General features: G+C 60.9%; 1 protein-coding gene across 1 annotated transcript; it reads left to right on the forward strand.

Annotated features, from left to right (window-relative positions):
• Positions 1 to 6,714: 6,714 nt before the first annotated feature.
• Positions 6,715 to 13,434, forward strand: KDF1 (keratinocyte differentiation factor 1). Its single transcript, XM_059488714.1, has 4 exons — positions 6,715 to 6,871; positions 8,627 to 9,749; positions 10,565 to 10,639; positions 11,227 to 13,434. The coding sequence occupies exons 2-4, from the start codon at positions 8,645 to 8,647 to the stop codon at positions 11,307 to 11,309; spliced, it is 1,263 nt and encodes a 420-aa protein (XP_059344697.1). The 5' UTR covers positions 6,715 to 6,871; positions 8,627 to 8,644; the 3' UTR covers positions 11,310 to 13,434.
• Positions 13,435 to 14,481: the final 1,047 nt, after the last annotated feature.

Consider the following 14,481-nt stretch of genomic DNA (forward strand, 5'->3'; position numbering starts at 1 on the left):
GCGGGGCCAGCCGAGCCTCTGCAGTGCCCGGCGGGGACGGGCTGATCCATCCGGGCCCAGCGTCCGTCCTGAGGCCGGCTCAGGGCCGGGGGACAGCGACACCAGGGCCCTGCACAGCGTTCAGTCCGGAGGGAGATCCTTCATCCCAGAGAGGGATGCTTCATCTCGGGGGAGGTCTTTCATCCTGGACAGGGATCCTTCATCCCTGAGAGGGATGCTTCATCTGGGGAGAGGTCCTTCATCCCGGACGGAGATGCTTCATTCCGGACAGAGATCCTTCATCCGTACAGGGATCCTTCATCCCGAGCCCATCTCCGCCTCCTCCTCCTCGTGCCTTCCTGCCAGCCCGCAGCGGCCGCCTCTGCCCCCGGGTGACATTGGGTGTCCCCAAGGACGCTGCTGGAAGCACCGGGAGCTTTCGGTGTCCCCGCGCGGTTTGGTCGGCCATGGAGCAGTCCCAAACCCCCCTCGCTGGGGTGAACGGTGCCGGCGGAGCCCGAGCCCCGCTCCCGTCCCGCTCTGTCCCGGTCCCGAGCGCTGCCCGGGGTGCTGCAGGTGCGATAGCCCCGAGCCCGCTCTGTCCCTCCCGGGGTGCTGCAGGTCCGGCGGTCCCGAGCCCGCTCCGCTCTCGCCGAGGCTTGCTTGTGTGAGTCACAGTCCCAGCAGCGTCCCCAGGGCTGGGGTCCCCTCCCGGGGGCTCAGGCGGGGAAGGGGCCCTGCCCCAGAACCTGCTGCCTTCAGGGAGACACGGCCCCAGACTGGGCTGGGGGCGCTGGCAGCAGATTCCTCTGTAAACACCCCCAAACCTGGCACGATCCGCCAGGGATCCCAGACTCTGAGGGGTCTCCCATCCCAGGGAGGTTCCCAGATCCTGCTGGGACCCCCAATCTCATTGTGTCCCCCCAGTCTGCCAGTTCACCTGGACCCTGACCCTGCAGGGTCCTTCGAGCACCACAGCCCTCAGGGATGCTCTCCCCACCAAACCCTCAGGGCACCCCAAGGTCCCCAGACCCTGCTGGGTCCCCTGGAGTGCCCCAATACCACGGGGTCCCCTGTGGAGCCCCAAATACCCCAAAGTCTCCCCCCATCAGACCCCTTGGGCCACTGCCGGGGTCCCCAGACCCTGCTGGGTCCCCCCACTCCACAGAGTCCCCAGGACCCTGCAGGATCTCCCTGGCACCCTCAAGGATGCTTAAGCCCTTCCAGCCCACTGGGTCCCATCCCAGTGGACCCCTCAGACCTCCCCCACCCTGCAGGATCCCTCTGGGACCCCCAAATCCACTGGGTTCCAGCCCATCGGATTCCCCAGACCCTGCTGGGTTGCCCCACACCAGGTGGGTCCCCCAGATCCTGCAGGGTCCCCGAGGCCCCTCAAACTCACCAAGGTGCCCCCGACCCCAGGACTCCCAAACCCATTGGACTCCCCAGGACCCCCCGAAGGACCCCAGACCCTGCTGGACCCCTCCACAGCCCTGGATCCCACAGCTCCCCCAATGAGCCCAACCAGGCGTCCCTCCACTTTCAGTGAGCCCAACCAGGTGTCCCCCCACTTCCATAGCCCCCAGACCCGCTGGCTCCCCAGGGATCAAACCCCCTCAAGCACCCCAGCCCCCCAGCTCCCCAAACCTCCCGCGTCCCCACCATTTACCCTTCCCAAGACCCTCTGAAGTACCGGATCCCCCCCACCACGGGCTTCCTCAATCCCGCAGGGTCCCCCACACCCACCACGGGGTCCCCCACTTCCAGAACGCCCCGCGTCCCCGCACCCCAAACTCCCCCGGGTCCCCCCGACCCCCGCAGCCCCCCGCAGCCCCCCGCAGCCCCCGGCCGCGCTACGCGGAGCCGCGGCCGGCGGCGGGCAGGCGGCGCACGGGGGTGCCGGCGGCGGCCCCGCGGCTCCGTGCGGGGGCCCAGGGCACGCAGCTGCGGAGGGCGCGGGCGGCGGCGAGCAGCGCTCCGGGCCGGGGCCGCGGGCGGCGGCGCAGCCCCTTCTGCAGCCGCTGGCTCTGCGCGGCCAGGGCGAGCTGCGCCTGGGCCACGCCGGCGCCCAGGCGGCCCAGGGTCTCGGCGCGGGCGGCCAGGCGCAGCTCGGCGTGCAGCAGCGCGCAGTGCACCTGCCGCACCCGCCCCTCCAGCTCGGCCGCCGCCCGCCGCCGCCCCTCGGCCGCCACCAGCCGCCGCCGCGCCGCCGCCAGCTCCACCGCGCCCGGGCCGCCGCTCTTGCCGTCACCGCCGCCGCCGGGGCCGCCGCGGGACGGGCGCTGCGCGTCGCCGCCGGAGGGGCTCGGAGGTGCCGCTGCCGCCGCCGCCGCAGCCATGGGAGCGGGAGCGGCGGCGGAGGATGCGGCGGGGATATATAGCCCGGGGGCGGCGCCGGCGGCGCGGCTCGGCCCCGGCGGGGGCGGCTCCGGCACCGGCACGGGGAAAGGGGGTGGGGGACACGCGAGCACCGGGGCTCGGTACGGGCCGGCGCTGCACCGGCGCCGGGCTGGGCGCGGCACCGGGGCGGGAGCGCTATGGGCTCGGCGCTGCACGGGGCTCGGTACGGCAGCGGTACCGGCATTGATGGGCCCCGGGCTCGGTACGGTACAGCCCCGGCCCGGTATGGCGCCGTCAGGGGTCTGGGCTCGGTACCGGTCCCGGACACCGGGCTCGGTACAGCTCGGTACGGCACCGGCCCGGGGGCGTTACCGGGGCTGGAAAAGTGCGCTCCCTTGGAGGGAGATGCGGAGCTGGGGCCGGGTGGGATCGCAGGGCACTGCGGGGGCACTGGGGCTCCGGGAGGGGCTGGGCCGGGCCGTCCCCGCACCGGAGCGTCCTTGGATGCGCGGCTGTCACAGCAAGGTCGCTGCCACCGTCACTGTGGATCACACGGTGTTAACAAAGCTGGCAGTGGGCTGGAGGGGCAGGGGGCTGCGGCGGGGGGTGCCACTGCCCCCCTGCTCCCCCCACCCAGAGCCTGGGTTTTGGGGCTCCTCCTGCTGGAATGTCATCCTCGGCAGCAGCATCTGCGTGTGGCTGCGTGGGTCTCGCATCGGAGCAGCAGAGATGACAGAAACCAGGTGTCAAGGTTTCATCCCACCCCCAGACTGGAATAAAAGCCTGAGCCAAAAACAAAACCGAGCCTAAATCTGTTTCAGGCAGAACCACATCCAGGCCTTCCGTGGATGTCGCCCACGGGGCTGGTGACATTTTTCCTTTCCTTACCTTAGGAGGGAAAAAAAAAAAAACCATCTCTTGTGCTTTGCATCACATCCCTGCTCCTGCCAGGCTGCCACGCGTCTGCCAGGCACCGGAGCAGCGTCAGCGGCTGCTGCTGCGTCACTGCTCGGCCCCCGCGGCCGGCCCATCCCGTTCCATCCCGTTCCATCCCGTTCCATCCCGTCCCATCCCGTCCCATCCCGTCCCATCCCGTCCCATCCCGTTCCATCCCGTTCCATCCCGTCCCATCTCCCGCGGCCGTCCCATCCCATCCCATCCCGTCCCATCCCATCCCATCCCGTCCCATCCCGTCCCATCCCCCGGCTGCCCACGCATCCCCGCCCGGCTCAGAGCGCGGCCCCAGCGCCCCCCCGAGCTCCTCACGCTGCCCTCCGGGCTGGGGGGAAGCCGGAGACCGAGCTGAGCCTTCATCTATCCGATAGAAATGCTGCTCGAAATGGGCTGTGGAAGCTGAGGGGTGCTGCTCCACCGGGGGGTTAAAGCTCTTTCCATGCTTCCTCTGCCCCCAGCCCAAAAAGAACTATAAGGACAGGCAGGAATTAAACATAGTCTCTCATTTTATTATCCCTCCTCTCTCGTTTTTTTGCTCTGATCCTGTGGACTGGACCCTCAAGGGTCCCCCCAGGAGAGGAAAGGGCCGGGGGGTGTCCTGCCCTGAGCTTCCCCCGTTCCCCAGAATGAAACCCCGGAATGGCAGGGGTTGGAGGGAGCTCAGGAGGCGCCTGCTCCGTCACTGCCTGCTCACAAATAATCTCTTTTTTGGGTCACCCCCCATGTCTGCACTGCTTGATGCCTTCCCGGCTCCAGGCCCTGCTCCAGGGTGAGAGAAGGACACGGAAAGGGGGAGCAGCTGTCCCAGGAGGTGAGCTGGGGACGCGGGGCAGCGAGGCTGAGCCCCCAGAGCAGCCTTTGTGTCTCCAGGCTGGCCCAGCACATCCCAGCAGCGAGCAGACAGGGGCTGGTAAAGACAAATCGTGGAAAAAGACCAGAAATGTCCCTGCCCTGAGGCCATGAGTCCCCAAACCCCTCCAGCACTGCAGGATTCCTGCTCGAGCTATTAATGATTTAGCAGAGGAGGCTGCAATTAGCAACGCTCAGAATAAACCTCGGTGATACAAAAACCCGGTGAGAGCTTCGTTCTCCCTTTGCTCTCCCTCTGTTAGCCCTCTGCTCTGCCTTTGCTCTCCCTCTGTTCTCCCTTCCCTGGCAGTGCCACTCTGCCGGGGCACCGGGATGGGGCACCGGGATGGGGCACCGGGACAGGACACGGAGACAGGACACCGGGATGGACACCGGGACGGACACCAGGACGGGACCCCACCCTGCATCCTGAGCCAGCGCAGCCTCTGGCATTGCCCAGGGACACCGGGATTGGGGATGCAGGAGGATGGAACCAGAGCCCCGGGATGAGCAGTGGCCTCATGTCCAGCCCCCGTAGAGCTCCACACTGGGATGTGCTCCAGAAAAGCCAAGCCTCGTTACAGGCAGCAATAATTAAAGCCAGTGCCCTCCCTCCCAGCCTCTCCCCAGGTTTTTTCCTGGGTGTCCCAGTTACCAGGGCAGGAGGGACTCGGGCGCTGCTCTTTCATCCTGGCAGCTTTAGGGAAGGAATCGTGCATCAGGAGTTCAGGTTTAAGGCCCAGGACTCCTGGGCCGGCCCAGCTCCCTGTCCCTCCATCCTTTTGGAGTCCAGCAGCAGACTCAGTGCCCTGCTACGTTCCACCGGGCTCCCTCCCCTGCTGCCCTACAAACCTCCGGGGCAGGATCCGACCCCAGAAGGGAATCACCAGCTCTTTGGGATTGGGACACCGCGGGACAGGGATCGTCGGGGGTGGGAACACTCGGGGTGGGCCCAGGGACCCTCGGGAGGTAATTGGGCCGGCAGGGATCCCTGGCACCGGACCTGGCACCGGACCTGGCACCGAGGGGCATTGGGGCACGCACCTTTGGGGGGCCAGGGGGAGCAGGGTTTGTACTGGGGTTTGTACTGGGGCTTGTGCCTGGATTTGTGCTGGGTTGGTACCCAGGTTTGTGCTCAGGGTTTGTGCCGGGGTTTGTACCAGGTTTTGTGCCAGGTTTGTACCCAGGTTTTTGCTCGCGTTTGTACCCTGTTTTGTGCCCGGATTTTTACCGGATTTGTACCCGGGTTTGTGCCCGGATTTTTGCCGGGTTTGTACCCGGGTTTGTACCGGCTTTGTGCCGGGTTTGTACCCGGTTTGCTCGGGCTCGTGCCCGGCCCCGGAGCAGCTTCGCCCGCCGCGCTCTGCTGTCCCTCGGCGCGGCCCGTCCGGGTCACGTGGCGCACCTGGCCCAGGTGAGGCGGGGCCGGACGCGCTCCCGGCTCGCAGGTAACGAGACCCGGCCCGGCCCGGCCGGCACCGAACCCGGCCCGGCCCCGAACCGGGCACGGCACCGACCCCGGCCCGGCCTGACCCCGGCCCCGGCATCAGCCCCGGGCCCGGCCCGACCCCGCCGCCGCCGCCCGGCGCTTCCCGGCCCGGCCCGGGGCAGCCGCAGGCCGCGACCGGAGGCAGGCAGGGACGGAGGCAGGGAGGGAAGGAGGGAGACAGGCAGGGAGGGAAGGAGGGAGACAGGCAGGGAGGGAAGGAGGGAGACAGGCAGGGAGGGAGGGCTCGTCCGTCCCCCCCGCAGCGGGCTCCCCTCGGCCCCCGGGCTGCCCCCGCGCACGGAGCCCCGGTGCGGGCAGCCCCCGCCGCCGCCGGCCGGTCCCGGTGTCCCCTCCCGCTGTCCCTGGGGAGGCTGGGGGCGGCCGGAGCTCTCCCGGGGGTTTGGGACCGGCTCTGATTCCCAGGGCTGGAAACAGCGGGGGCGCGGTGGGAGCGGAGCGGGGCAGACGGGGACGGGGCTGTTCTGCCGCTCCTGCTGCTCCCGTTCCCAGCGTCTCCTCTCCCCAAAATCCCCGCCTGGAGCTCATGCTGGGGGCCAAGGGAGGCAGAGGGAGCTCCCCTTGGTGCCCAGGTGGGTCTCCCCTTTTCCTTCCCTTTCGTTTGGGAGGGAAAAGGGTCGAACCTTGTTTGCCTGCCCTGGTGGAGCCCTGGCTGTCAGATGGAACGGGGTGGGTGTTTTGGGGGCCGGGGGCACAGGGAGGGTTTGGCACGAGGCAGTCCCTCGGGCAGGCTGTTGGTGTCCCAGAGAGCTGCCAGAGGGATGCTGGGTCCCCAGGGATGCACAGGGACAGTGCTGCATCCACACTTACCCTGGGTTGGGATCTCCATCCCTCTGGTGCCAGCAGAGCAGGAGCTTAACAGGTGACCTCCAGCTCCTGGCAAGGCTCCTTAGGACATTTCCCAGCTGTGGATGCTTCCACAGAGTTCAGAGAAGCTGCATCAGTGTGTAAATCCTGTCTCCTGAATTTAGGAGACATTGCCTAGCTACCAGCAGCATGGTTATTGTCAGATGCATGTGACATTGTTCAGGAGATTCACAACTTAACTGAGCTTTTCTAAAACTTTCCAGGGAAATCCCGCCCTCTGAACAATGAAGATCTTAGACCCTGGCTAACTCTGAGTGCTGCAAACCCCCTGTGGATCTTCCGTGGCTCCTCTGGAGCAGATGCTGAGGCTCTCTGGAGGGACCTGCAGCCAGTCCCCGTGCCTGTGTGAGAGCAGAGGAAGCTCCCAGCCATCGTGTGAGTAACATTTGGATGTGGATTGTGGTCTGAGCATTTGTTTATGGCTGGGGGTGTTGGTCCAGCCCATCCCTGTGCTGGGGAGCTGCTGGATCGAGGAGCTGTGTCCTGTCTGTGCTCCTCAGGAACTTTTCCATGTGGTCCAGAGGTCCCAGAGGTGTGGGCTGTGATGGGAATTGGCCAGTCCAGAGGTGTCTCTGGCACCTGTGCCTGCAGGTCTCCTCCTCAGAGCTGAAATAATGCTCCTCTCTCTGTCCCAGATGCTCTGAAATCTCAGAATATTGTCTGTTGTTACATAAAGGGGTGTTGCTGTGCCATGCAGATGTTGGGTCTCTCAGTGAGGCCTTGGAATGAAAAGAAACATCCCAGTAAGCAGTTCCCATAAAAATATGCTTTTTATTTTGCATATTGCCCAGGAATGTGCAAAAGGGAGCTCCTGGGATGAATTTTCATAAGGTAACAGAGCCAAAATATTCCTGGAAAGCAGTGGTGTGCTGTAACTGCCTGGCTTTCAGTCTGGGCCTGTTTCTTTGTGGGGAAAATGTGACTCTGGGTTTAAAAACCAGGGAGAAAGAGGCAGGGCTCTAACAAGGCCTGACAGATTTATTTATTCATGCTTGAGGTGCCCTATAGAAAGTCCACAGTAAAACAACAAGGACAGCCCTACAACACTTACACTATGGCTGGGCTCTCGCTGCTTATTAATTACCCTAATTAGTATTTGAAAGGCTCTCTTGGAGGTGCAAGCAGCATTAGCCAAGAAGCCTGGAAACCATGGAGAATTCCAGGACCCACCACAGCCTGGGATAAAGGCACAGCAGAAGTGGAGAGTGACAGCCCTGACCCGACTTCCCTCACATCACCCCAAGCTGAGCTTTAATAATAAAAAGATTAAAACCAGGGAGACTGAACGTGCCAGAGTGTGAGGGTTGGCTCTGTGCAGAGGGAACGTGACAGGCTCACTCTAAGAACAATTCCCTGCTGCCTGCAGACCTGGAGGAGCTGTGCTGGCACAGCTGAGCACGGTCTGCTCTGGGCTTTCTGTTTCTGTAGGGTTTGCGAAGGTTTTGTTCCCATGAGGGGTGATTTGAGACCGACTTGTTGACAAGGTCTTTTCCTTAATCCAGATGAAGACGTTGGGTTTTCATAGGGAAGTCTTTGACATCACCCGACCTTAGCATGACTGGCAAAAATCATTAGTGTTGGTAATGCTGTCATTGCTAAATCCTCTAAATTGAAATAGCAGCAAATAACATGAAGTTGGAATTGGCAGCTTGCATAATGATGGATTGCTTGTCATCTCCTCCTGGGCACGATGTGTTTTGAAATGGATAAGTGCTGTCAGGGCCCAGCCTAATCCCGAGGAATGCAAGACAAAGGGAAGTTGTTTAAAAAAAGATACTTTCCCTTTGGAGCTCCACCTCCAGCTGTGCTGCTCCTTCATCGCTTGGAGCTGACTCCTCTTCCAGCTGCGTGGAGGAAACTCTTCTGGAGGTTACAGGGATTTTGATGTCTGAAAATAGCCCTTTTAAAGCACCTCTCTTCTGATGAGAGCAGCTACCCAAGGAAGCAGCAAGGCTTGGGTGGTGGGAGAACCACAGAACGCGGGCCCCTAGTGAGAGCAGCGCGAGTCCTGGCACAAATATTCCTGTGAATCGTTGGCTTTGGGAAGCTCTGGCTGTCAGACCCCTGTGTGCTGTCGGACAGCTCGCTGAGGTGGTGCTGGGTTGCTCTGATCCCCCCTGTGTCCTGCAGGTGCCCCAGAGCCGAGCCATGCTGGGCCGGAGGAGCCGCCTGCCCCCCGAGCTGAGCGGCGCCCGGCAGAGGGAGCAGCCCTGCCCGGAGGCCGTGCCCCTGCGGGCCCGCGCAGCCAGGGACTCCAGGGACTCCAGGGACAGCCGGGACACGGATGTCAGCCTGGAGGTGCTCCGTGGCTCCGAGAGCAAAGCCGGCCGCGGCCGCGCGCAGCAGATGCGGGACAGGAAAGGGCGCAAGGCCGAGCTCAAAGACCCCAACGGCCGCGAGGCAGAGACCATCACCTTCATCTCTGGGACAGCAGAGGCTCCCCCAAACCAGGGCTTCTGCTGCTCCTCCCTGTCTCAGGCCTGGAACACGTACAAGGCCGTTTTCTGTTGCATAGTGACGTGTGGGGGCTGCTTCCAGGACTGCAGTGTCTGCATTCCCTACCCAGGGCCCGCTGAGGCCTCCACAGATGATGGCAAGAACGGAGACTACAATGGACGGCTGCCAAACAGCCCCACCAACACCTCTCCCGCTGAGAAGAACGGGAACCAGATCAAAAAGTCCAGCATGGGCAGCAGTTTCAGTTACCCAGACGTGAAGCTGAAGGGCATCCCTGTCTATCCAAACAGGAACACCAACCACCACGTGGAATCTGACTCCTGCTGCAAGGAGCTGCTGGAGAAGCCCTTCAGGAACAGCATAGAAAAGCCAGCGCTCCCCAGCAGCCACCGCAGCTCAGAGGAGTATTACTCCTTCCACGAGTCTGATGTGGACATCAGCGAGCTGAACGGCTCCATGTCCAGCAGGCAGATCGACGTGCTGATCTTCAAGAAGCTCACGGAGCTCTTCAGCGTCCACCAGATCGACGAGCTGGCCAAGTGCACCTCGGACACCGTCTTCCTGGAGAAGACCAACAAGATCTCGGACCTCATCAACAGCATCACTCAGGACTACAACCTGGACGAGCAGGACGCCGAGTGCCGGCTGGTGCGGGGCATCATCCGCATCAGCACCCGCAAGAGCCGCGTGCGGCCCCACATCTGCAGCCAGGGCCAGCAGGACGCGTCCGGCCGCGGCACCGCGCCCGACAGCGGCAACGAGACCATGCTGGAGTCCATGGTCATCAGCCAGGACGGTACGGGGGTCATGGGGGTCCCTGGGTGCTGCAGGAGGGCGGTGCCAGCACAGCCACCGAGCTGGGGCACTGGGGCGGGGCTGGGGGCTGCTCTGCCCCAGTGGGCTCCTTCTGCTGGGCTGTGTGAGTGCACAGCTCTGCTTCTCGCCCTCCTCCCTGTGCTGGGGCTTTCTTGAGCCTGCCCGTGAGGTATGTGCTGAGCAATAGATGGGTTTGTGCTGCTGCTGCTGCTGCTCCTGCCTGTGCTCATCTGAGGGAGGCAGAAAAACGGTGAGTCAAAGTGAACTGGTAGGACCAGACGAGCTGCTCGTGCCCCAGGATGTCCAGTTACTCAGCTGGCTCTCTCCCATGTGCTGCCTGGCTCATGCCATCCCTAGACTCCGTGACAGTGTGTCCTCAGAGCCCAGACCTCCTCCACACAGTGAATATTCCTGCAGAGAGGAGGGAAGGGCTGTTCACAGCACCAGAGCTTCTGCTTCTTCCTCCTTGTGGGAGCAGCCTCAAGTGTCTGAGCTCCAGAGCAGGCTATAACAGTTTGTTGTAGAAAAACCTTGAAAAGCTGAGTGTGGGAGCACGGAGATATCCAGAAGTCCCTGAGCAAACCGTGTGGGTGTTGTGCTTCCCAGATTAGCAGAGAGGCTGCTCCTGGGATTTAAGGACACAGCTCAGACTGTCCGGACAATGGCGGAAGCAATGGGAAGAATCAGACTGTGCCTGTGCTGTTCCCTGAGGGTGTTCCCTGACAGGATCCTTAGTGCTGACTCATCCTTTCCATCCTCCTTCCCTGTCTCAGCCCCTCTTGGTTTGCATTGCAGAGCTGGCCGTGCAGATCTCGGAGGAGACCCCGGCGGATGTGCTGGCCAGGAACATGAGGCGGCACAGCAGCGCAGGTAACACACACACCTGGCTGGGCCTGGTGCAGGGGAGAGCCTGAGCTTCCCCTGGCCGTGTCCTCACCCTCCACACAGCCTGAGCTGACCCTGCTCCTCAGGCTCCCCTCAGTTCTCCTGGGCTTTGGGGGTGATGGAGCTCAGACACTCCCTGGGTTGGTGGATCTTTCTGAAAAGGGGTGAAATACAAGCTCCCTGTCCTTGCACAGGACCTGGCCTGAGAGCTCTCAGTCTCTCTGTACCCTGACAAAGTTTGGGGCTGTATTTGGGGTGTGACTGCCAGAGGTCACAGCTGGGTGAGACTGGGAACAAAAGGAACTGTGCAAAGGGAAGCAGGCAGGGCTGCCCCGAGCTCTGTCCTCCCAGAGAGCAGCCCAGAGCTACAAGACAAGTTTCCTCCTGCACAGCAGCTCTGTCCTGGGAGATGGCTGCAATGCAGGCAGGGCTGTTCCCTGCCATGGCTTTGTGTGTCTTTCTCCTCCCTCATGGTACACAAAGCCTTTTGTGGCAGCTGCTTCCCCAGTGCCAGGCTGCTGTGCTTCCCCTGGGCTAATGGCACCGTCTCTTCTCTTCTCTCTCCTCCCAAGGCTCTCCAACCAGCAGAGACTCCTCTTTCCAGGACACAGAGACTGACTCCTCGGGGGCACCTCTGCTCCAGGTGTACTGTTAAAGGACCCGAGCAGCAGGAGTCATTCCAGCCTGTGCTGCAGTCACAATCCTCCTCCTTCCATGTGGAGTGTCTTGTGCCAAGTTTAACTTTTTTTTTTCTCAGTCTTCCCTGATCCTTACTGAAGCCAGATTCCTCCTGCTGTCTGAACTTCACTGGATATTTTGGTTTTTATGGACAATCAAGGAAGCAAACTGCAGAACTAATGAACCTGGAGGTGGAATGTGTGCCCAGGGAGGAGAAGATGGACAAGGAAGTAGCAGAGAACTTGTGCCTTTGTGATTCCTGTAAATCACAGTTAGCTCCAGCAGCTCAGTGGCTCAGCCCTTTCCCTGCTTTGAGGAGCTGTTTTCTGCATTGCCTGAGTGAACTTGGATAGGGAATAACTGTGGTGTCTCTGTGCTGGTGCTGATGTTGAGGTGCAGGCTGAATCCTGCTCTGCAGGGACCCAAATCTCTGTGTAAAGTGCCTGTGTTGGTGCCACCAACCCAAAGTCTTCCACCCATGGTGTTTTCAGTGGGCAGCTCTGCCTTTCCCTGCTGAGCCTTGGTGTCTCCTCTTGCCTGAGGAGAAGGTTCAGCTTTGTGGGGCTCATTCAATTTGTGCCTCTTGGTTCATCCCCTGATTCAGGGCCAGTGCTGGGGCTGGGGTGGCTGCTGGGCTGCCCCTGCATGAGCAGACCATGGGGATCACTCTGCTGGAGCCCAGGAGCTCACACTGCCTGCAGCTCTCCCCACTCCTCTGTCCATGTTTCCCCTGGAGAGCCTGGGGCAGGATTGTGGCACTTGATTCACTCCTGACTTTGTGTGGTTCAGAACTGGGCTCTTTGACTGTTCTGCTAAAAATCCCTTCAAACCCCTTGGTTTGCCTCAAAGGAAAGGCTCCTGAGAGTGTCAGCAGAGGGTTTGTGAGGCACTGCTGGCCCTGCCTTTCCCCGTGGGCACTCAGCACCTTGTCCTTCCCTTGGCAGGCCCTGGGAGCCAGGAGATGGGCCCTGCTGCCCCAGGGCTCGGTGCCAGCTGAGGCTGCAGCAGGAGGAAGCTGCATCTGTGGTGTTGCCACTTGGTTGTTTATCACAAAGTAAACACGGCGAGCCATGGGACTTGTTTGGAGCTTTGGGTGCCCTTGGACATGAACAGAAAATGCTTCATTTAATTCACCAGCCGTGGGATAAACACACCCACTGGATTTTGGGGAGAGGGAAGCCCAGACAGGCCCTGGGCTTCAGTGTGGACCATGGTTTTGTGCCTTAGGTGGACTGGAATGTGCTTCAGTTGGACTGAAATGTGCTTTAATTGAGCTGAAATGTGCCTTTATTTTATAGCTTGTGATTGCTCTTCAGAGATTTGGGCAGGGAGGAAGGATTTAATTCCTCTCAGGAGCTCTCAGGCTTCTTTAAAAGGCCAAAACCCTTTGAAATGGACAGTTGCAGTCCCTGTTAGAGCCTGTTTCTGTAAATCACTGGCTGTTTTCAGATTGTGCTTCCAGGAATCAGGGGCATTACTGAGACCACACCTGGAGACACTGACAGAGATATTTCAAAGACGAAGGGAAGGGACTGAGCCTTGGATTTGGCTTCCCCTCCCTGCTTTGTGTTTAAAGCTGTTGGTTGATGAGAAATCGAGTTTATACAAGGGAAAGACTTGAAGCAAGGCCAGGCTGGGACTCCCAGGGGAGCTGTGTGAGGTCACCTCCCTCCAAATGCTGCCCGTCCTGAGGGACCTGCTTGGCTTCTGCTTCTCCTGGGTTTGTACGTTGTTATTTGGACAAGTTTCCTCAAAGCTGTGTGCTGAGGTTCACGTGGGTCACACTGACACAGCTCTGTGGGCTGAGCTGGAAACGAGGGGTGAGCTGGGCTTGCAGAGAGCTGCAGTCCCTGGTTCAGAGCAGATCCACATTTTAGTGGCTGGTCTGAGTATGAAGAGTGAGCATGTGGGAGTTAAACTAGCCAAAAAACCCCAAACCCCCCAAAAACTCACCCAGAGGAAGACTGTCAACTCGATGGTCCCTGAAGCTGGTTCACCTGTGGTGTCTTATGGGATTCTATTGCACTCATTGGTCTTAAATGTTATGGTTTGGTCTTTTTTATAAAGTAAAAGTTGTGCTCTTTACTGTGCTGTGGCTTTTAGATTCCTGTTCTCATCAGCCTGGGGATCCTGCACAGGGGGTGGCTGAATCCCGCAGTCCCAGATGGACAAGGACATTTTCATCCATTTGGTGGCTCCAGGGGGATCCTGAATGCCAGGCTGGTGTCTGGATGCAAATGAAGGAGCCTCTGGGGAAGGGTTTGTTGTCCTGCAGGGAAACCTGGACCTTCCAGGGCATGATGCTGGACCTGAGCTCTGGAAAAGCTGAGCCTGGGGTAGAATTCCCAGGCTGTCCCTGTGGTGTCACCAGCTCGTGGCAGCAGATGTGGGGTTTGCTCTGCAGGATCAGCTCAGGGATGGAGGGTGGCCCAGCCTCTGACCCTGGGGCTTGAAGGACCAGTTCTGCACTTGCCCATTTCAGTGCAAACCCCAGGATAACCTGCAGGGCTCCGTTCCTGCCCGCTGGCCTTCCCTCACCCCCTGGGGCAGGAGCCCTGGGGGTTTCCTGCTGGTGCACAGGACCAGGATGTGTTTCCTGGGAGGATTTCAGAGCCATGAACAGGTAAATGCTGCCTTCTCTCGGCTGGGAAGGGTCTCTGGGGAGGTTTTTGTGTCTGGAGCCCTCGGACCAGCTGGGTTGGGTCTGTCAGCCCAGTTTGTTCAGCAGCTTCCCAGTTTGCTGTTTCCTGGCTCACATCCACACATGGGATGAGTCCAGGGGTTTTTGTCTGCAGGAAGTTGTTTGCTGTGGATGGAGCTGTCCTGGCTCTTGCTGGAGTGGTTTTTGCTCTGAGCATGCATTGAGTGTTGTGCTGAGTGAGCTGACTGCGTTGCCCAAGTGGAGACCTCACAAACAGGAGAGCCTTACCTGGCTCTGGAGGTGTTCTCTCACACAGGTGCTTCCTTCTGGGAACCTGACTCAGCACCTGGCTTTTCCTGAAGACATTGTTTGGTTTTATTTGGCTTGGTTTTGCCAGGAGTCTCCAGACACTCCCACTTTGTGGGTGCTTGCTGTGCAGTGCCCTCAGAGGGATCCCAGTCCTGCCCAGCTCGAGCTGTGCCCCTGCCCAGGGTACCCTGGGACCAGG

This window comes from Ammospiza nelsoni, chromosome 25, assembly GCF_027579445.1.
Source record: "Ammospiza nelsoni isolate bAmmNel1 chromosome 25, bAmmNel1.pri, whole genome shotgun sequence".
In the NCBI taxonomy this organism is placed as follows: Eukaryota; Metazoa; Chordata; class Aves; order Passeriformes; family Passerellidae; genus Ammospiza; species Ammospiza nelsoni.